This window comes from Schistocerca gregaria, chromosome 3, assembly GCF_023897955.1.
Source record: "Schistocerca gregaria isolate iqSchGreg1 chromosome 3, iqSchGreg1.2, whole genome shotgun sequence".
In the NCBI taxonomy this organism is placed as follows: domain Eukaryota; kingdom Metazoa; phylum Arthropoda; class Insecta; order Orthoptera; family Acrididae; genus Schistocerca; species Schistocerca gregaria.
Window position 1 is genome coordinate 251401641 of NC_064922.1, and position 24237 is coordinate 251425877.

Here is a 24237-nt window from a genome sequence, read left to right on the forward strand (position 1 = left end):
TTGTTGGTAAGGCGGATACCAGGTTGAAATTCATTGGGAGAGTCCTTAGAAAATGTAGTCCATCAACGAAGGAGCTGACTTACAAAACACTCGTTCGACCTATACTTGAGTATTGCACATCAGTATGGGATCCGTACCAGATCGGGTTGACGGAGGAGATAGAGAAGATCCAAAGAAGAGCGGCACGTTTCGTCACAGGGTTATTTGGTAAGCGTGATAGCGTTACGGAGATGTTTAGCAAACTCAAGTGGCAGACTTTGCAAGAGAGGCGCTCCGCATCGCGGTGTAGCTTGCTCGCCAGGTTTCGAGAGGGTGCGTTTTTGGATGAGGTATCGAATATATTGCTTCCCCCCTACTTATACCTCCCGAGGAGATCACGAATGTAAAATTAGAGAGATTCGAGCGCGCACGGAGGCTTTCCGGCAGTCGTTCTTCCAACGAACCATACGCGACTGGAACAGAAAACGGAGGTAATGACAGTGGCACGTAAAGTGCCCTCCGCCACACACCGTTGGGTGGCTTGCGGAGTATAAATGTAGATGTAGATGTAGAAGATCATGGCATCTCCAGTGAAGCAGCAGTGATTCCCGTCCCAACACCTCGTAATGTTTGCCTACGATGTTAGCACCTATGTACTTAGAAAATTAGTTTGTTACATTGGACAAAAGAAGACATGTAGTTTATCGTAGTCCACTAACAGAGTTATCCGACAACACGCTTGGTTGCGCGTTTGCGGAGCAGCGTTTCTTTTCTCGGAATCATATATAGGCCCTTCTTCATCACCTTTTTGAGTTACTATCACGTTCACGGACATACCCGATAATTCTATAAAAAAATCTTGACATGAAGTGCACTGAAGAACACATAGAAAGAATCTAAGTGTTTACATTGTAAGTTGTACTGCTTATCAAATAGAGCTCATAATATTTAATAGCGGATGGTACAGGCATGCACAATGTTCTCTCATTTAACTTGTGTAAATACTACAACAGACCATACTCGCTTATTATATGTGACAAGGTATTTTACAAATGTCGAATTCCTGTCTGGAATGCGATACTTCCGGGATAATTATACACGTGGTAAGGCTCTGCGTTAGTAGTCGCTGGAAACGAGATGGAAGTAAAACATCAAAGTGTATTCTACATGTGCGCAAAGGGACTGAGTTTCAGAGACCTTGAGAGTCAACGCAGGAGTGAGTTGTTTCGAGAAAGTTGCCTTACTCTTGAAAAAGAGGAGCCAGCCGCTGTGGCCGAGCGGTTACAGGCGCTTCAGTCTGGAACCGCGCTGCTTCTACGAACGCAGGTTCGAATCCTGCCTCGGGCATGGATGTGTGTGATGTCCTTAGGTTAGGCTTAAGTAGTTCTAAGTTCTAGGGGACTGATGACCTCAGATGTTGTCCCACATTGCTTAGAGCCATTTGAACCATTTTATTAAGAGGAACAACAGATGCGGAGAACAGGAATCACGTCGTCATGGATGAACTGACAACTTATCGCTGTCCTTCGAAGAATAATAGAAGCAGTTCCGATGTGTAACCGATTAGTCTCTGCACTACAATCCATGCTAAAGATCTTGAATACCACGTGCGAACACACTAAGTGTTTTTCTTCAACCTCTAGACTCTCTCTTTGTTAGGGCATATCCTGCACCTACCAGTTACAATGCTTCACTATATCTCCTTCAATAACTCTTTTACTGACATCCTCGGTTTTTAAACCAACTTTGTGCGTGTAAGACTTGAAACTGTCGATCCACCGCTTTGTTGCTTTTCCATGTGATCGTATGACCAGCTGTATGAAATCGGGCAGTAGTTTTTCGAACGAGTCGTCCTGTCGTCTCACATAGAGGAGAAGAGCTAACTTTACTTTTTTCACGACCAGAGCGACAGAAATCTTCATCTAACATTCTTATACCTTATTTGGGCACGTCTATTTAGTTTGAGAGCCCATCGTCCATCGTCATCTTTATAGTATGGAAAGTATGCGCAAGTTTTCTCGTCACTTGACGGCATTGTGCGCCATAAGTTGTTTCTGGGCCTAACATGATCTTTAAATTTTGTTTTATTCTCACCATTTGGTAATTAAGGGCCTTCTGGTGTGTTCTGGTAGTGTCGTCTAGATTTACGTCTGCGTTTATTACGACTTAACCCTTGTTTCATTCTGTGTCTTATATAGGGGGTGTCTCGCATTAAAGAATATTAAGTCATGTTGGTTTAAAGTTAACTTTAAATGTACTGTGAACTATTTGAATTTGCATTCAGTTTCAGATGATTCCCATTGCTTGGGCTTTTAAATAATTAAAAAGGTCTTAATTGGCTGCCATTAGAGTAAAACGTCGTAAAATAATTGTGTGTAGTGTGTAAAATCCCTACTGATCCAGCCCTTTCTTGTTTTCCCACTTGGCTGAGTTAAGAGACCGTCATTATCACATTTCACAGTGTTTGATAGAGAAACCGAAGAAGTCTATGGAAACTACACACGGAATGTGTTTGCTGCAGTCTTCATTTTATGATTAGTACACAACCAAAGATCAACCTTACCAGTTCGTTGCATGTAATCAGATAGCCTTAAACAACAAACGTAATCCGATGTCCCACCTCACGAAGTCACAATGGCAGCATTCTCTCATCTTCAAAAGGAAACAGCTGCGCTCTCTAAATTCTCATCCTATACCTCATGAAACTAGTGATTGTAGATGCTGTTCTCACTGCGTATTCTGCAGTACATTTCCACCGGTGCACTTCTGTGTGTCCATCCACGCTTTAGTTAAATACTGAGAGCAACCAGGATACATTAAACAGAACACCAGCTCCCAGATTACACAGCCGTTTAATGAGTGTAAACATTACACGACGATACGGATTCGAAGGTGTAAAGCAACGAAAAAGGTCAGTGTATGTTTGCAGCTGAAACCTGGACACTGGCAGAAAATGAGGAACAGACCAACGTTCGCGCTATGACGCACATCTGTGATGTGAATGCAGAAGTGAGACGAGAGATGGCGGATAGCTTTCTAAGCAACGTATTTAGAGTTAGCTCTCATATTTAGATGACACAGAACAACTATTCCTAATAGTTAATTAAGTGCAATTTGAGAAGACAAGAATACTAAAGATGAAATGTCATGCGTGTAAGTATGATCGACCGTTTAAATGACGTCATTATCTGCTTCTGATTGCAACACTTTACTGCAAGGTGCTATCGGCCGATTTCGACGAAAATGTCATTTTCAAGCAGGCTACAACGTACCACGGCAAAGGAGTGAGGACAAGAAATATAACTACACACCTGGAAATTGAAATAAGAACACCGTGAATTCATTTCCAGGAGTGTATATGAAACCATTTTTCATACATGCTGTTTTATTTAAAAACATATCTTTGGTTTATTACTGGTCTATTTCCATTACTCTGTCATTTTGAAAGGAACCGTCTTTCACAGGAATGTTGCATCAGTCAGGTAGTTGTGACGGATTGTTAATAGTATTTGTCAGACATAAAAAACGTATCGCATTATCCACATATACGTGTGTTTCAGAATGTAACAAAATCTTAGCTACAACATAATGCTGTTAAATGACGCAGTGACAGGCGTGTGATGTAAAACTGAAAATAAAAAAAAGATGTTGTTGAAATGGGCATTTTGTTGAATGAAACAGCATTGCAGAAAAAAATTATTTCATTTCAGAAGTGATTCGTGACTGCGGACCCTAGCACAAAGAGAAATGAAGAAACAGGGCGTCCATAACTGCACAGTGGAATAAGCAAAAATTGATTGTCTGTATTGTGGACTTAGTGACATCTTGTAATGTATTAATAAATTGTGTACAATGATGTCATATAGCTTTGTCAGCAGCCAAAAGAGTGCTGCTGTCAACTGGGGCTACTTTACTTCCACCTGTTACTCTCGCAACAGGCAGAAAAGAAGACGCATGATAGAAATTCAAGCAGTTCCGACCTTGCAGTCAGACAGTTGAGTTCAGTGCCTGCAGCCAGCTCATTACAGTTCCTGCAGTACCGCGTGTATCGTTCGTAATACTACATTCCGACTTAGCAGCTGCAAATTACAGGCAATAGGATAATCAAACGGGTGTCTGCGTTATTATTCAGTTATAGTGACAATATCACAGCTGAGCTATCTAGATTCCATTGTATTAGGTATAGGACACTAAGTGCCACACATCGAGCTGTTACCAAAAGTTGAGTTTAGTAACCTACTCTTAATAAATGTTATTGGTTATTTCTTATCGTGTTGCCACATTTCCGTTCTAGTGTCGCCCTATCAAGCAAGTGTTTAATTAATAATATTAGCGTGCAAACTGCTATCCATTTTCATGAAATACACCAGGAAACAACTTTTTTGCTACCGTGGATGTCTGAGCTGAATTAATACTAGCATTGCCGGCCGGAGTGGCCGTGCGGTTCTAGGCGCTACAGTCTGGAACCGCGTGACCGCTATGATCGCAGATTCGAATCCTGCCTCGGGCATGGATGTGTGTGATGTCCTTAGGTTAGTTAGGTTTAAGTAGTTCTAAGTTCTAGGGGACTGATGACCACAGCAGTTCTCCCACAGTGCTCAGATCCATTTTTGAGCCAATACTAGCATTCAGTTACAACAGACATACAGCCATTCTAAAGATGCCCAATTTGACTGTTGGTTATATGACTGCAAAGTGGAAATGCGAAGGTACTACCACACCTAAACCTAGACCAGGCAGATCGCATGTACTGACTGAACATTGTGGAGGGTATCAGCCGAAAGAATTACTCGTCAGTTCCAAAGTGCCATTAGCCCAGCTGGAACAATAACTGTAGGTAGTTAACGAAGATCGGGTACAATGTTGGAACAGCTTCTCATAAGCCATACATTTCTACACTCAGTGCTAAACGACGCTTTAATTGACCCGAAGGGCGCGTCACTTAGCAGTAGATGACTGGAAAAGAACCACTGGACTGATAAATAACGCTATACCCTGTGGCAATTCGATGGAAGCACGCGTATTTAGCGAATACCGTACCATGTATGTGGAACAGTGAAGTAAGGAGGAAATTGTGGCACTGTATGGGCTTGTTTTTCGACTTTAGGGTGTGGTCCCCTTATAACACTTAAGAAAACTTTTAATGGGTGATGATATGAACACTTTCTACAGCATTGTGTAATGTGAAGAACACTTCGAAGACGATGACTGTTTATATCGACATGACAATGCACTTTATCATAGAGCAGCATATGTGACGTAATGGTTTGTGGATAATAATAATATTCCTGAAACGGATTTGCCTGCCCCAAGTTCAGATCTGATCCCAATGGAACACTTTTGGGATGAGTCAGAACATCGACTTCACCGCAGATCACAGCGTCTACAATCAAAAGCTTCACTGGAGGAGGAATGGACTGTCATTCCGCAACAGGCATTCAGATACCTCATTGAAAGTGTCTCCAGAAGAGTTCAAGCAGTCATAAAGACGAAGGGTGAACACATATCGCTCTAATGTCCTCTAATAGGTGTCTGGATACTTTTGGTAAGACAGTGTAAGCCAGACAATATATAGTAAAAGCTGTACAGCCCAGTGCCTGCTGCTGGAAGGTTGACTTGGTTGTCCTTGGTTATGATGCAGGTACCAGAAGTGGAAATCTCCTCCCAAATATTCTCAGTTGGGATTACCTTTGTCTCATTCCCAGCTTACTGGAACACGTGGTCACAAAGAACGAACTTCTGTAAGGGTCTGCCCGGCTATTACAAGAAGTGACTGAAAGGAAAAGAGGAACAATCGTTTGTTGTCTGCCGTACAAGTAATAGCGACAGAAATAATACGTTAAAATTTTTCTCGAAGATGCCATTACAGCTGAAACGGGCAGATAGTACATGGCAACAAAAATCTAACATTTTGTCGACGAACGTTAGAAAGTATTGGGAGGATTGAACATCCTTTTCTAGTCAACAGTATTATGATGTGGTGTTGTTAAAACGAGCGCACAAGCGCGCGCGCGCGTGTGTGTATGTGTGTGTGTGTGTGTGTGTGTGTGTGTGTGTGTGCGTGTGCGTTTTTTAAGCCCTTCTAATGTGTTTTTAAGCCCTTCTAATGCTTCCGTAAATACTCTCAGTTGCCATAAAAAGCAACAACCAGTAGATTGATGAGCCATCACGTCGTGGAGCTCATCCATCTTGAGTCCTGCCTGCAAGAGCCACGGTCTCTTTAATTAACTGATTATTAAGTCAAAGCCACTGGAGGAGAAATATCGTTACTACATTTCTCTAACGCTTTATATTTAATCTAAAACAAAACATAGTTTCAAGGAGTATATAAAAGGAGGTAGTTTTTTCCAGAATATGAAATTGATACTCCGTCTTAACGCGAAGCGTAAATTGAAAAGTACAGTTGTCGTTGATGTGCGACCATTTTGTCCTCAAGCTCGTTCAGTTTACATGTACATCAATACTTCGGAATTCACAGTTAAGTGTTTGGCAGAGGGTTCATCGAAACACTTTCATACTATATCTCGACCGTTCCACTCACAAACAGAACGTTGGAAAAACGAACAGCTAATTCCTTCTATGCGAGCTCTCATTTCTCTTACTTTATAATAATGGTCATTTCTGTTCATATAGGTCGGAGCCAGCAAAACATTTTCGCGTTCGGAAGAAAAAGTTGTTGATTGAAATTGTGTGAAAAGATCTCGCCGCAACGGAGAACGCCACCCCAACTCGTGTATCGCATTCGTGACTCTCTCTCCCCTATTTCATGATATTCCAAATGAACTACGCTTCTGTGAAATTTTTCGATGTTTTCGTCAGTTCCAATCTGGCAAAGGATCCCACACCGCGCAGCAATACTTCAGAACAGGACGGACAAGCGTAGTGTAGGCAATCTCTTTAGAAAATTTGTTGTATCTTCTACGTGTTCCACCAATACATCACCTACAACAAATTCTATATGCTGGTTCGTAATTGTAATCCCTAAGTATTTAGTTGAATCGGCAGCCTTCAACTTGGTGTGATTTATAGAGCAACCGAAATTTAAGGGACTGTTTTTAGTATCCAAGTAGGGGACCTCACGCTTTTTATTGTTTAGTCAGTTATCACTTTTCGCAACGTACAGATATCCTGTCTAAAATATTTTGCAATTAGCTTTAATATTCTTCCTCTCTGGAAGATAAATGACAGAATCAGCTCCAAAGGATGGGTTCAAATGGCTCTAAGCACTATGGGACTTAACATGTGAGGTCAGCTAGAAATTAGAACTACTTAAACCTAAATAACCTAAGGACGTCACACACATCATTGCCCGAGGCAGGATTCGAACCTGCGACCGTAGCAGCAGCGCGGTTCCGGACTGAAGCAGTACAACTGATCTAAGAGGGTTGTTCATACTGTATCCTAAGCGGTACCTATAGATTAGAAACACCTGAGGGTTCGAAAACTCCTTGGGGAAATGCCGGAAATCACTTCGACTTCACTCGATAACTTTCCACTAATTACTAGGAACTGTGCTCTTCTGACAAGAAGTTACGAATCCAGTGGCACAACTGAGACGATACTCCATAGGCACGGAATTTCATTGGAAGCCGATTATGACAAAGCCTTCTGGAAATCTAGAAATATGGAGTCAACTTGGGACCCCCCTGTAGATAGCTCTCACTACTTCGTGTGAACAAAAAGCCAGTTGTGCATCAAAAGCAAGATATTTTCTGAATCCATGCTGTGTGTCAAAGATCGTTACCTTGGAGATATTTCTTAACGTTCGAACACAGAATGCGTTCCAAAAGTTCTACTGCAAATTGATGCCAGTGATATGAGCCTATAATTCACCGAATTATTTCTATTTCCTTTCTTGTGTATCGGTGTGACCTGGAAAATCTTAAATAAGAACAGTTAGTTAACGTAATGGCTGGTAGATCTTTTAGCATATCTACTGCAAGTGAAAATTTTTAACGCAAGACAGAGAAGACGTAGTTCAGAAATAATCGTCGAACGGAAAAAACAGTGGTCACTTCGAAAGCTATTTGAATTAATGCTCTGAATAATCATCGCTTTCTGTTTATTCCGATTTTTATTAATTCTAGGAATGGAAATATCTACGTAGTTCTTCAGTGTACATTGTGAAGCATTTTTTCCACCAAGCTTTCAATTTATGCAAATAGCAATTTATCCCTCGTTACCTACTTTGTTCAGTAGCTGAAATGACACGAGTAATAACAAAGAAATATTGCAGTGGTAATGCTATAGCAAATGGAGAAAAGGACTCCTGGTTGTTTTTTAACTTCTAATGGTTCCAAGGAAAGGCGCTGGAGAGTGATCTGTTCATTTGTTTTGTTGTACGTGAGCGTTGTAAGCTGTTTTCGGTCCAATGTAGCTCTCCATTGCTGCCGTTTGCCACTTATGGTCCTCATAACTACTGCATAGTCACCAGTTTCCTAAATGCACTCGAAATAAATATAAAAATTAACGATGGTCGAGCACTTTCTAGCGAGTAACACAAGACTGTTCGAACAGACGTCGTTTTTGAATCACGTTTCTAACTACTTAATAACTACACTACACCATGAAGCATCAGTCTGATAATTACCCATTTTTAAATAAATTTTCTTCACTAAACGGATATTAAATGAGTAAACTTTTATTTCATTCTGAACAGTTCAAAGTCATCATCAACACCAAAACTTTATGTGACCCTCCTCTCGGTCACAATATATTTTTTTCTATTCGCTGTGGCATGGAAGCGAATAGCCTCACAATACCATTTCGAGGAATTTTTTTGACTTGTTTGAAACACCTGCTGTGTCAGTTAATGAAGATTACTGACTGTAAGCTGTTATGAAAGCACACGTCCTCCCATCAAACCTAGACACGTCTATGGGCATCAACTTGGAGGACCTGGTAGGCCAGACGCAGATCCGTACGCTTTCCAACGTGTTTGCTGTGTGAAGTGCGCTGTGAGATCTGGCATTATTCTGCTGGAATATTCTGGTCATGAAGGCTATGACAGTGGCGTCTGTGATTCTGGCACATTACTGGCGAGTATTCAGCCTCCCTTCAACAACTGCGAAACCAGTCCTGTTATAACATGCAATAGCTCTCCACGTCATTATTCCGGAAGTCGTAGAGGTACAAATACAGGCCCCTAGACTCTCTTCTTCCTGTGACTCTTCACGATGTCACCTACGAGCATGTTTAAGGTGGTCCTGTAATTTTGGTTTTCGTATGTTATCGATGAGTACGTCAGAGAGAGAGAGAGAGAGCAAGCTTCATTAGTGTTAAACAATCTTTGGTCTTGTCGTGGCACAGTCTTTGCCTTTGCGCAGTGTGTTATGTTCTTAGCTGAAATGTGGTAGGTGAAGGACGTAGATTAGATTAGAGATTAGATTAGTTTTTCGTTCCATCGATCCGTGTTGAGGAGATCCTCGTGGATGTGGAACATGTCATACTTTTCTTTTAAAGCTTAAATAACAGTACTAATGGTATGAATATATACAACACATCATTTGTTTCTATTAAAAAATTCGTCAATGGAGTAGAAGGAGTTGGCCACTAGTAAGTCTTTCAGGCTCCTTTTAAACTGATCTTTATTTGTAACTAAATTTTTTTATGTTTGCTGGCAAATTATTGAAGATGAGTGTTCCTGTGTAGTGGACCCCTTTTTTAACTAAAGTAAGTGCTTTTAAGTCCTTGTGCAGATCATTTTTGTTCCTGGTATTGTATGTATGAACTGAGCTGTTTGTTGGAAAAAGAGATATATTATTCAAGACAAATTTCATTAAGGAGTAAATATAGTGAGAGGCAGTAGTTAGAATGCCCAGTTCTTTGAAGAGGTTTCTACAGGACGTCCGTGAATTTACTCCACAAATAATACGTATTACACGCTTTTAGACTCTGAAAAACTTTGTTTGACTTGAAGAGTTACCCCAAAATATTATACCATATGACATTATGGAATGAAAGTAGGCAACGTATGCAAGCTTTTTCATTTTTATGTCGCCTATGTCTGCTGTCACTCGAATTGCAAATACAGATTTGTTAAGGCGTTTCTGCAGTTCTGTGGTGTGCTCCTCCCAACTGAATTTATTATCAAGAATATTTAGTAGAGATGTGTGGACTTGTAATTTTAACTGTTACGTGAAGAAAGATTCATTGTAAAGGACAGCAGAAATAAATAAGATGCATATATTAGAAACAGAACAGAATATATATTTAGAATAATATTATTTTTGAAGGGAAGACGTTTGAGGTAATAGTGCAGAACTGTTCAGGTATTTCATTGGAATAATTACTGTCAACTAACTAACGAGCTCAGAGCTGAGAGAAAGAACACGCCTTTTCCCTGAGTCATGCATTAACATATTAACTGGTTAATCTGTTCCATTTTTATACAAATTCTTTGTTAACATTGTATCCTCTTTAAATCATTGGTCACTTTGTTAAGCATAGTATTGTTGAGACCTATTTTGTATTTGCAGATCACGCTAAGTTTTACTCTGTCTTTTTGAATATATATTTCATTTTAAAATCGTTGTCCTGGAATATTATTTCATAGGAAAAGTTACTCTCGCAATCGCACTGCTTATCATTACGTATTACAACATTGTACCATGTGGAACGAAACAGTTTGAGAATAGTTAGGAAATTTTATTTAGGAATGGAAATCTAACTTAGCCACTGTCTTCTTAATGTTTACTGTTGTGGCTTCGAGAAATTTGCAAAAATGTTGCCAGGTAAGTAGAAATTTTGATTAGGGCCAGTTGTATTCAAACCAGTTGCGGCTCAGTTCAAATTAGGTTGTGTTTAGTCAAAGAAAAGCATGAGTTTAAGTTGGATAACAGTCATGAACCATGAACCATGGACCTTGCCGTTGGTGGAGAGGCTTGCGTGCCTCAGCGATACAGATGGCCGTATCGTAGGTGCAGCCACAACAGAGGGGTATCTGTTGAGAGGCCAGACAAACGTGTGGTTCCTGAAGAGGGGCAGCAGCCTTTTCAGTAGTTGCAGGGGCAACAGTCTGGATGATTGACTGATCTGGCCTTGTAACAATAACCAAAACGGCCTTGCTGTGCTGGTACTGCGAACGGCTGAAAGCAAGGGGAAACTACGGCCGTAATCTTTCCCGAGGGCATGCAGCTTTACTGTATGATTAAATGATGATGGCGTCCTCTTGGGTAAAATATTCCGGAGGTAAAATAGTCCCTCATTCGGATCTCCGGGCGGGGAGTACTCAGGAGGAAATCGTTATCAGGAAAAAGAAAACTGGCATTCTACGGATCGGAGCGTGGAATGTCAGCTCCCTTAACCGAGCAGGTAGATCAGAAAATTTAAAAAGGGAAATGGATATGTTAAAGTTAGATATAGTGGCAATTAGTGAAGTTGGGTGGCAGGAGGAACAAGACTTTTGGTCAGGTGAATACAGGGTTATAAACACACAATCAAATAGGGGTAATGCAGGAGTAGGTTTAATAATGAATAAAATAAAGTAGGAGTGCGGGTAAGCTACTACAAACAGCATAGTGAACGCATTATTGTGGCCAAGATAGACACGAAGCCCACGCCTACTACAGTAGTACAAGTTTGTATGCCAACTAGGTCTGCAGATGAAGAAGAAATCGAAGAAATGTATGATGAGATAAAAGAAATTATTCAGGTAGTGAAGGGAGACGAAAATTTAATAGTCATGGATGACTGGAATTCGAGAGTAGGAAAAGCGAGAGAAGGAAACATAGTAGGTGAATATGGATTGGGGCTAAGAAATGAAAGAGGAAGCCGCCTGGTAGAATTTTGCACAGAGAACAACTTAATCATAGCTAACACTTGGTCTAAGAATCATGAAAGAAGGTTGTATACATGGAAGAATCCTGGAGATATTAGAAGGTATCAGATAGATTATATAATGGTAAGACAGATATTTAGGAACCAGGTTTTAAATTGTAAGACATTTCCAGGGGCAGATGTGGACTCTGACCACAATCTATTGGCTATGAACTGTAGATTAAAACTGAAGAAACTGCAAAAAGGTGGGAATTTAAGGAGATGGGACCTGGATAAACTGAAAGAACCAGACGTTCTACAGAGTTTCGGGGTGAGCATAAGGGAACAATTGACAGGAAGGGTGGAAAGAAGTACAATACAAGAAGAATGGGTAGCTGTGAGGGATGAAGTAGTGAGGGCAGCAGAGGATCAAATAGGTAAAAAGACGAGGGCTAGTAGAAACCCTTGGATAACAGAAGAAATATTGAATTTAATTGACGAAAGGAGAAATTATAAAAATGCAGTAAATGAAGCAGGCAAAAAGGAATACAGACGTCTCAAAAATGAGATCGACAGGAAGTGCAAAATGGCTAAGCAAGGATGGCTAAAGGACAAATGTAAGGATGTTGAGGCTTATCTCACTAGGGGTAAGATAGATACTGCCTACAGGAAAATTAAAGAGACCTTTGTAGAAAAGAGAACAACTCGTATGAATATCAAGAGCTCAGATGGAAACCCAGTACTAAGCAAATAAGGGAAAGCAGAAAGGTGGAAGGAGTATATAGAGGGTCTACACTGCGTGAAGAGATTGACAAAGCACTGAAAGACCTGGGTCGAAACAAGGCCCCGCGAGTAGACAACATTCCATTAGAACTACTGTTGGCCTTGGAAGAGCCAATCCTGACAGAACTCTACCATCTGGTGAGCAAGATGTATGAGACAGGCGAAATACCCTCAGACGTCACGAAGAATATAATAATTCCAATCCCAAAGAAAGCAGGTGTGGACAGATGTGAAAATTACCGAACAATCAGTTCAATAAGTCACAGCTGCAAAATACTAACGCGAATTCTTTACAGACGAATGGAAAAACTGGTAGAAGCCGACCTCGGCGAAGATCAGTTTGCATTCCGTAGAAATATTGGAACACTGACCTTACAACTCATCTTAGAAGAAAGATTAAGGAAAGGCAAACCTACGTTTCTAGCATTTGTAGACTTAGAGAAAGAATTTGACAATGTTGACTGGAATACTCTTTCAAATTCTAAAGGTCGCAGGGGTAAAACACTGGAAGCGAAAGGCTATTTACAATTTGTACAGAAACCAGACGGCAGTTATAAGAGTCGAGGGGCATGAAAGGCAAGCAGTGGTTGGGAAGGGAGTGCGACAGGGGTGTAGCCTCTCCCCGGTGTTATTCAATCTGTATATTGAGAAAGCAGTAAAGGAAACAAAAGAAAAATTCGAAGTAGGAATTAAAATCCATGGAGAAGAGGTTCGCCGATGACATTGTAATTCTATCAGAGACAGCAAAGGACTTGGAAGAGCAGTTGAACGGAATGGACAGTGTCTTGAAAGGAGGATATAAGATGAACATCTACAAAATCAAAACGAGGATAATGGAATGTAGTCGAATTAAGTTGGGTGGTGCTGAGGGAATTACATTAGGAAATGAGACACTTAAAGTAGTAAAGGAGATTTGCTATTTGGGGAGCAAAATAACTGGTGATGGTCGAAGTAGAGAGGATATCAAATGTAGACTGGCAATGGCAAGGAAAGCGTTTCTGAAAAAGAGAAATTTGTTAACATCGAGTATAGATATAAGTGTCAGGAAGTCATTTCTGAAAGTTTTTGTATGGAGTTGTTTTGTTTTTTTTTTGTTTTGGTTTTAAGGCGCAAAACTGCTATGGTCATTAGCACCCGGTCTGTCACTTAATTGTATGGAGTGTAGCCATATATGGAAGTGAAACGTGGACGATAAATAGTTTGGACAAGAAGAGAATAGAAGCTTTCGAAATGTGGTGCTACAGAAGAATGGTGAAGATTAGATGGGTAGATCATGTAACTAATGATGAAGTATTGAATAGAATTGGGGAGATGAGGAGTATGTGGCACAACTTGACAAAAAGAAGGGACCGCTTAGTAGGACATGTTCTGAGGCATCAAGGGATCACAAACTTAGCATTGGAGGGTAGCGTGGAGGGTAAAAATCGTAGAGGGCGACCAAGAGATGAATACACAAAGCAGATTCAGAAGGATGTGGGTTGCAGTAGGTACTGGGAGATGAAGAAGCTTGCACAGGATAGGGTAGCATGGGGAGCTGCGTCAAACCACCGTCATGACTGAAGTCCTCAACAACAACAACAACAACAACAATAGTCATGAGTACATAGTTCCGTAAAACATAGACTTTTATGGAGTGCGAGGTAAAGTTGGGCTGAATTTCACACAGTAACGAATATAATGAGGTGGTTACGACGTTAGCGCCGATCTGACTGCCACAGATAGAAGCGAGCCTCATCGCTGAACAATACAGGATCCCACTCACTGTTCTAGTTAACTTTGGCTCTATACCATACAAATTTATGTTGTTTATCGTAAGCTGTCAGTGATAAATAACGCGTGGTAACTCTTGAATTCAACCAGATTGTAGTAATGTGTTCCCGACAGTTGGTGATGACACTCTCCTGTAACCTGTGCATGGATATTAACTGTTGTCGTCATTCTGTTGGTCAGACACAGCCTATAGTCTTACCATCGTCTCGTAGCTGAGCCTTTGAGGAAGCAGAGGTGCCTACTCCTCTTGCCACACTTGTGTGAGCCTATCTAGTCGCCAGTGGCGCTACACTTGTTGCAATACGGACAACTGTATGTGTGATGTGTCGATGTGATGCTCCTGTGTCCCTCACGCCAATGATTCGAACTTTCTCAAAGTCCAACATTGATAAAATGCACTAGTACGTCCTCTGACCATGCTGCATTCCGATGTCCACCAGATTGTAGACGAAGTAAAGAATTAAGAAAAAAACAGAAAATCGTGGCAGTCTCGAGTAGCCCCTCACGACGTTCCTGGAAGCGGTCATAAAATGCTTCAGATTTTAGAAGACTTTAACGTGGCAAGTTGATCGTGAACATGTTACTCTGCGTGTAGGGGAGATTGTTGATAAAGACACAGAAAAACCTGGGAGAGTTTGTGGTCAATCTTGTTGCTGAGACTGTGGTCATGAGCAGTTAAGAATGAGGGTGCATAATGCGTTCTGTGCATAGAGGTTGGAGCCGGTAGTGTTCTGTATGTATCTGTCGTACGCCACGTGCTCCATCCATTGCCTGCCATGGTAACTGGCAACGCTGCGATGAAAGCCATGTAGGACTCACGTTTCTGCTTATCGCTCTCCGTAGATAAGTTTGTATTCTCGGAAAATCATGACTGGCAATACTTGCTGCGTTTCTCTCATGCCACACATACAAAACATTACAGTGGCTAAGTATCTTCACCACGCCTAAAATAATGCGAAAATCAAAGTCTTTACTGTTTGCACACCCCGAAGCGCACGCTGCTCTCACAACAGCTACAGTGGCGCTATTGGCTGGAATGTTACGTGTAGAGTGTATCCAAAATACCTTGGCCTCTACCTGTACCATGTGATGAAGTAGGGGACTAGGGGACAAAGATAGTGGGGGAGGGGGGGTGGTGGGCAGTTGCGCTTTGGGTGGTCATCGCCTTGTAAAGGATGTACAGTTCAACTGCTGAGCGCTACTCACAAGCAGAACTTGTAAACTATATCTAGCGAGTCTACAAATGAACATGTTAACACGTTATACCAGTACGACCAATAATTAGGTAAGTCAACCCATTACTATTAAAAGCACAATGGGTTACAGTAATATGTTCAAGTTGCAATAGAAGCAGAGATTTATTTTCGTTTATTTCCCTTGCTTGCATATTAAAAATAGCTTCTTTTGCTAAAATACAGCATATTTTTTAAAATTTCACCTGATTAACATGGTTAATGTTGCTGCAATTGTGACATGAGCGTGCAGCAGTGTATTATTAAACAAACAATTGTGGACAATTCTGGTTAATAGCTCACGAAAACCTCATGCTCGATATAAAAATAAACATGTAATTTCTTCACTTATGTTGTTTCAAACCCATACTATTTCTTATATCATCAGCTGTCAATGGCCCTTAAAATAATTGATGATGACAGTGAGGTCACATACTCCGAAGAGCATAGGGAACGACGTGAGAGATTGCACCGCCGTTAGGCAAGGTCGTAGCGGAGGTGGTTTGCCATTGCCTTCCTCCGACTGTAATGCGGATGAATAATGATGATGAAGACAACACAACAACACCCAGTCATCTCGAGGCAGGGAAAATCCCTGACCCAGCTGGAAATCAAACCCGGGACCTCGTGCGCGGGATGCGAGAACGCTACCGCAAGACCACGGGCTGCGGACTTAAAATAATTACATTACTTAATTGAAAATACGGTAGTTGCTTATATATTGTGATAGATCAGAAAGTTTCACATGTTAACTATATAGCGAAATATTCGCTGCTTTGTTTGCTACTATTTGCAGAAAAATCTTTTCTAAATCTCAAACCGCTTTGTGAAATGTGAGCAATGTTATGAACTTTTCACTTTATCATTTGTGAGTGCGAGCAGAAGTGCATATTCTACATATGATCAATGAAATTGGAGGTAGATATAGATCTCAAGGTTGAAAAGAAATTGAATGGGTTAGCAACGATGTACGACCTAACAGGCACCAAACGCAAACTCATATTGACCCCAATTTTCCATTCCAAAAAATTGGAATTCTGTGCACTGGCTTAGTTAAAGCCGAAAAATCACAATAACTATGATCATTAACGAAATAATAAGTAGTTCTTCATGTAGCTGACAAATGAGGCTACGAGATGTGAGAGAATTAAACTTTTTTTTAAAATCAAAAGCTTCTTTAAAGTTGTTTGAGAAAGTTGTTGTACACACTCCTCCATTCCCACAGTAGAGCGAGCCGCCACTGGCCGCGTAGAAGTGGGCAAAGGAAGGTGCGTTCATAGTGGATAACGTGCGCAACTCGGTGGGCGAGAGCAAACTAATGCGGCCGCCCCTTCAGGGCAGAGACCTGGACTCGCCCTGCGCTGAGAACGAGCGTTTCTGCGCAGGGGGCAGGTTATCTTGCTGGAGCTGCCCCTGTCCACCGCGCGTCGCCTCATGCACGCACAGCGCTACAACGTGGGCCTACCTTGTCGCGGATCTCCTGGCGCATCTTCTCTCGCTCCTCCTCCATCTTGCGGTGCTTCTCCTTGCGCCGTTCTTCGGCCTCGCGGATCGCCTCCTGACGTTCCCTCTCGGCCTCCTCCTCCTTCTCCTTGTCGTCGCCATCATCGTCTCCGCCCACCGCACCTGCAACAACAAGCACGTCTTGTAACATCTCCTGCAGCCCACCAATAATTCGCCGGCCGCTGTGACCGAGCAGTTTTAGGCGCTTCAGCACGGAACCGCGCTGCTACTACAGTCGCAGGTCTGAATCCTGTCTCGGCCGCCAATTTGTATTATGTCCTTAGGTCATCTAGGTTTAAGTAGCTCTGAGTCTAGGGGACTGATGACCTCAGATGTTAAGTCACATGGTGCTTAGAGCCATTTGAACAAATTTTGTGAGCCAATAACTCGGCCCCACTGATCCACAAATCAAATTGCACCACTGCTTGAACACCCATAGTTCATGCCAAAAGATGCAATGATGAAGCATTTCGTCAGTGCTCAATTTATTTTCGTTTCGTATCTTTTGGCTAGAATAACATAGCTGAACTAAAAGAGAGTTCTCAGTGAGGACACAGCTGGCTGTCGGAAGTTGTAGGGGAGAGTGTTGTGCCAGGAGGATGGAGTACCTAGGAACACATGATGCTCCCTGGAAGATGCTTCAACCTAGAGCCTGATTTTAAAACCACATGAAGGAAAGGGCACTACAAACCGCCATAAGCACTGCTTGCTCAATGTGCAGATTGAATAACATCTGTGCTAGGATACGATACTGTCTCACTTCCTTCTCAACTACGACTTCCTTTCATACGTTTCAACTGTTGTGGCTGCAGTCTCGTTTCTGTAGAAATTATAAATAACCATTCGCTCCCAGTATTTTGCCCCTGGCGCCTTCAAAATTTAAAGGTGTGTAGTCCAATCAACATTTTACACCCAGTATAAATGTTGTGATAGACAACATCGGAAACTCTGCGGGTCTGTTCGCCGATTACTGAGATATACATACTAAACCCACAGCCCCAGAAAGTTGTAGCGAAATTATAGGAGACCTACAGGGAATCAAGAGATGGTACAATTTCCAATTCAAATGGCTGTAAGAACTATGGGACTTAACATCGGAGGTCATCAGTCCCCTAGATTTCGAACTGATTAAACCTAACTAACCTAAGGACATCGCACACATCCATGCCCGAGTCAGGATTCGAACCTGTGACCATACCTTCAGCGCGGTTCCGGACTGAAGAGCCTAGAACCGCTCGGCCACTGCGGCCGGCGTTGGTACAGGAACAACCACTTTCATTAGCTCATAGGCTACAGGTTCAAACTGTACCGAAGCTCTAAAGAAACTGATATAGCCATGCGTATTCAAATACAGAGGTATGTAAACAGGAAGAATACGGCACCGCGGTCGGCAACGCCTATACAAGACAACAATGGTCAGGCGCAGTTTTTAGATCGGTTACTGCTGGTACAATGGGATGTTATCAAGATTTAAGTGAGTTTGAACGTGGTGCTATAGTCGGCGCATGAGCAAAAGGACACAGCATCTTTGAGGTAGCGATGAAGTGGGGATTTTCCCGTACGACCATTTCACGAGTGTACTGTGAATATCAGGAATCCGATAAAACATCAAATCTCCGATATTGCTGCGGCCAGGAAAAGATCCTGCAAGAATGGGACCAACGACGACTGAAGAGAATCGTTCAACGTCACAGAAGAGCAACCCTTCCGAAAACTGCTGCAGATTTCAATGCTCGGCCATCAACAAGTGTCAGGGTGCGATTCATTCAACCAAACATCATCGATATGGGCTTTCGAAACCGAAGGCCCACTCTTGTACCTTAGATGACTGCACGACGCAAAGCTTCACGCCTCGCCTGTGCCTCTCAGCACCGACACTGGACTGTTCATGACTGGAAACATGTTGCCTGGTCGGACGAGTTTCGACTCAAAATGTATCTAGTCGATGGACGTGTACCCTATTGAATACCTGGACGCTGCATGTCAGCAGGGACTGTTCAAGCTGGTGGAGGCTCTGAAATTGTGTGGGACTTGTGCAGTTGGAGTGACGTCGGACCCCTGACTCGTCTAGATACGACTCAGGCAGGTGACACGTACGTAAGCATCCTGTCTGCTCACCTGCATCTGTTCATGTCCATTGTGCATTCCGACGCAATTGGTCAATTCCTGCAGTACAATGCGACACCCCACAATTTCACAATTGCTACAAAGTGGCTCTTCTGAGTTTATACACTTTCACTGGCCAGCAACCTCCCCAGATATGAACATTATTGAGCATATCTGAGATGCTTTGAAACGTGCTATTCAGAAGAGATCTCCATTTCCTGGTACTCTTATGTATTTATGGAGAGCCATGCATGTTTCATGGTGTCAATTTCCTCCAGCACTACTTCAGACATTAGTCGAGTTAATGCCACATCCTGACGCGGCACTTATTCGTGCTTCCAGGGGCCCTACAGGCCATTATGCAGGTGTACCAATGAGCAAGCAGTGAAGGAAACAAAAGAAAAATTCGGAGTAGGTATTAAATCCATGGAGAAGAAATAAAAATGTTGAGGTTCGCCGATGACATTGTAATTCTGTCAGAGACAGCAAAGGACTTTGAAGACCAGTTGAACGGAATGGATAGTGTCTTGAAAGGAGGATATAAGATGAACATCAACAAAAGCAAAACGAGGATAATGGAATGTAGTCGAATTAAGTCGGGGATTAGGAAATGAGACACTTAAAGTAGTAAAGGAGTTTTGCTATTTGGGGAGCAAAATAACTGATGATGGTCGAAGTAGAGAGGAAATCAAATGTAGACTGGCAATGGCAAGGAAAGCGTTTCTGAAGAAGAGAAATTTGTTAACATCGAGTATAGATTTAAGTGTCAGGAAGTCATTTCTGAAAGTATTTGTATGGAGTGTAGCCATGTATGGAAGTGAAACATGGACGGTAAATAGTTTGGACAAGAAGAGAATAGAAGCTTTCGAAATGTGGTGCTACAGAAGAATGCTGAAGATTAGATGGGTAGATCACATAACTAATGAGGAAGTATTGAATAGGATTGGGGAGAAGAGAAGTTTGTGGTGCAACTTGACAAAAAGAAGAGACCGGTTGGTAGGACATGTTCTGAGGCATCAAGGGATCACCAATTTAGTATTGGAGGGCAGCGTGGAGGGTAAAAATCGTAGAGGGAGACCAAGAGATGACTACACTAAGCAGATTCAGAAGGATGTAGGTTGCAATAAGTACTGGGAGATGAAGAAGCTTGCACAGGATAGAGTAGCATGGACAGCTGCATGAAACCAGTCTCAGGACTGAAGACCACAACAACAACAACCAATTTCTTGGTTCTTCAGTGTACGTTTGGAAGCTAAGTCTCCACTCACCCCCCTCTTCTTAACGCAGTCGCTTTTACAGAGGAAGGTATGGACAGACTCCAGCCAATAATACCACAAGAAAGTATTTAAGGCCTTTCAGTTCACCCTTTAATTGGAACTTACTTTACTTAACGTCCGATTAAAGACTCATATCGACTGATTCATTGTCCCGGGATCACTGACAGCATCGTAAACAACAGTAAATAAGGAAGGTTTGATCAAACCATGTGCACTCAGAAGTGTTCTAATAACTTTGTTTTCATGCAGATAATCTCAGTAACATTTGATTTGTGCTTCTGATTTTTATTACTGTCTGGAAAGCAGTATCCTGACTGTCAAAATCGTATTCCAGCGTCATTAAGAAGACGCGGAGTGGCCACGCGGTTTGAGGCGTCAAGTCACCGTTTGCGCTGCCCCTCCCGCCGGAGGTTCGAGTCCTTCCTCGGGCATGGGTGTGCGTGTTGTTCTCGGCATAAGTTTGTTTAAATTAGTTTGAGAAGTGTATAAGTCTAGGGACTGATGACCTCAGGAGTTTGCTCCCTTGGGAATTCACACATGTTTGAACATTCACGGGCTCTGTGTGCCAAGATTTTCGGTACGCCCCTCCTTGTCCCCATTAAATGGAGATAAGTCAATGCCGCAAGCGCAGTGCGTCTCACACGTGCGATATTGAGGTTGAAGTATTTTATAGTCCTTGTAAAATAACCCTTTGAAAAATAAGCAACTTCTGCAATGCAGTAACATAATATGGGAAATAAAGAACAGTCAATGGGAACTTCTATGGCAGAGAGTGAAGTATTCCTTATGTTTTGAGAACAGAACACTAGAGCTCTCGTTCCGGAAAGCCACGTAGGATATACTAACGCGTGCTTAAAAGTAAAGCCCCCGAATTTTTTATGTGAATTCCCTTGAAGCTTTTTAAATAAAAGAAATTTTATTAACATTCTACATCTTCATCGTTCACGTCTACATATTTGCGGTCCTCTGCATCAAGAGGGCTAGGAATTGTAGAATGGCGATGTATAACGTAACTATGTCGGTCGTAAGAAAGAGCGTGCTGTAATTGAGTTTTGATTCTGGTGAGTTCGCCCATACGTGGAGCACCCTTTCCTTCGGCATAACAATACCAGACCATGCTCTACTGCTGCGACGTCTGCAACAAGCCCACCCCTTGGGTTGACTGTCACCCCCGTCTTCCACACAGTCCCAACTCAGCCCCATTCGCTTTTCATCCGCTTACAGTATTTAAAGAACAGCTTCGAGGACATAATTTCGATAGCGAGGAAGCGATACAAGCAGAGGTGAGGTTGTGGTCCGTCAACGAAGTCAAACATTGTACAATGAATCAACAAATTGGTCTCTCGTTGGGAGAAATGTGTCCGTCGCCAGGGTGACTACGTTGAGCAATAAATATGTAGACATGGAGAAGAAAGATGTAGAATGTTAATAATGTTTGTTGCATTTAAAAAACTTTAAGAGCTTTCACATAAAAAAAATTGGAGGCCTTACTTTTCAGTATGCCGTCGTAATTAGGACGCCTTGGCTGAAAACACTGTCCCGCTTAACGATTGTTTGTGACGGTCGCACAGAATTTCCTGTGGAATTGAATTTAGATGCCGCATAATACACCTAGATATGCATAGGTCCAAGGCCCATAGAGTATTTGAACCGAAAACTCGTCTGAGAATTGAAGCATAGTTTTCTGGCGGAAGTAGACGTATTCAAGCTTTAAATGAAACACACATTTAATCACATCTTTAAAATATTTTATACAACAGTAAGAGCGATGTTCGCCCCTGGTAGCTGAGTGTCAGCGCGACCGCATGTCATACCAAACAGTCCGGGTTCGATTCCTGGCTGGGTCGGAGGTTTTCTCCTCTGAGGGACTGCGAAAGACTTGCACCCGGCGAACGGTCTACCAGACGGGAGGCCCTAGCCACAAGGCATTTCCATTTCCAGCAAGAGCGTTGAAAGTAAGTTAGCAACCGTAATAATATTTCTGTTTATGTAGGCTCTGGAAAATATTAGCGGTTTAGGCAATTCAGCAATAGAAAGTTTCAGCATTACCGTTGCTGAAAAGAATTTGCTATTATGTTTTGAAACTAACAGAATCACGACAAATTCGCAGAAATTACCAGTAACTAGCTGGAGAGAACATGGAAAGGATTTAAGACGGAGATGTATTACAGCGGTCTATGTTCAATATTAAAGTGAGACGTGATTTTAAATCATGTACGGCTTTCTGAAACGACAGGTGAGGAAACGACGAGTCACTAAACGAAGTAAATCCAAATGCTACAATAATTTAAACAGTTTTTATACTGCTTAAGTGTAGACCTTTTGGCTGTCTGGCTAACACTTGCCGCTTCCTATTAAGTAAACAATGCATTCAAGAGCAGACTGTCTAAAGAAAAACACTTAACGCTGTTCTTCGATGAAGATTCTTAGCGCTGGGAATGATCCATCAACACCATGGTTCTGCAGTTTCAACAGTAACGTGAGACAAGTTTGCTGCTTTCGTTTTCAGATACGAGACAGATGAATTTTCTCACATCCGCTACTCATACATTATTTTTATTAAAGCAAAAAAGCTGTGAGTTATTTTCAGCTGCCGTTTCCGTCGGATGATAGTATTCCCAACGATGAAACGAAATTCTAAAATACAATTTATGAAAAAGAGGAAATGTCGCATGAATGTTATTCTGAAACACAGCTATTCATTATTAAGCATTGTTTTGTTGATTAAATGCAAACGAGTTTTGAAAGCTAAAATTAAAATAAAATGCAAATTCTATGTAGATTTTGTAGCAGCCATCTTTCTGTCAGATGAGTCTGCTACATCACGACCCCGCGAACGACGAGCGGAAAATTTTTAATACTTTGACGATGAAAAAAAATTTTTTCCCCCCTACCCGTGTCTTTGGTATTATACACTGCGCACATTTACAGCGTTAATGCATCTAAAAGTAGCCTTATTTTTAAATATATCAGGCTAGTACGGTAACTAAAATCTGATGTGACGCAAAAATAAAACTCTCAGGCTCACACACAAGTCGCAGTAACAATGGTACTCTCTGTACATGTAGGGAGTTACATTATTCCTTCTGACTGCCGCAACTAATGAAATATGGTGAAATGAATCCACCTATCTTCAAAAGATTTAGAAACGTATCCTTGTAATGTCTTGAAGGCCACAATGAGTTCTCTAAACCTCGCATTTCTTTAGTTCCAGTGAGCTTAGGGAAATACACGGTGTTTTCTCTCAGAATTTATTCCTTCCACAATGCGATTTTCTTTTTAAGTGCATCCCCATAATATCAGAAATAAGTCGTGGCTCATTTTGCTATGTCTTACTGTGGGCTGTTGCAGTCGAGTCCACTTAAAATGTATGGTGTGCAATCCATTATGGACCTTCTGACTTTCGTTCCTGCTCTCCTTTTTCCTTCATAAATTCAACAAGAGCAGGTTTTAAATCGAAAAATCGTTTCAGGCATTCCCCTTGACTTAACGTACTTGGCCATAATACGTGAAGTCTCTATACCCTTCGGTCAGTTCCATCGAAAAGTGTTGCAACTGACGCTGGAATAATGCATGCGATATCAGAAAATATACTTTCATACCGCCGATTTCATCACGTCTTCCATGACTGCAAATTTAGCACAAAGTGCTTCTTTACGTAGGGAACAACGATTCCCATCTGTCGAGCACCGCAATTTTTTGCTGTTTTAATTCTTTTTGTATGATGTTGTAGTGTCGTTCCACAGCAAATTTCAACACTCCTCGATTCTGAAACTGTATGTCACGTAATAGATATTAAGAATTCTTATCGTTCTCTTCTGTGCTTACTA

General features: G+C 41.8%; 1 protein-coding gene across 8 annotated transcripts in view; it reads right to left on the reverse strand.

Moving 5' to 3' along the window:
- The window catches only part of LOC126356321 (complexin), a 653706-nt gene that overhangs the window by 136352 nt on the left and 493117 nt on the right, over nucleotides 1-24237 (reverse strand). For all 8 annotated transcript variants that reach the window (XM_050007294.1, XM_050007293.1, XM_050007292.1 and 5 more), the window contains exon 2: nucleotides 16987-17147. In XM_050007294.1, coding sequence (XP_049863251.1) covers nucleotides 16987-17147 — 161 coding nt within the window. The remainder of the gene's footprint in view (nucleotides 1-16986; nucleotides 17148-24237) is intronic.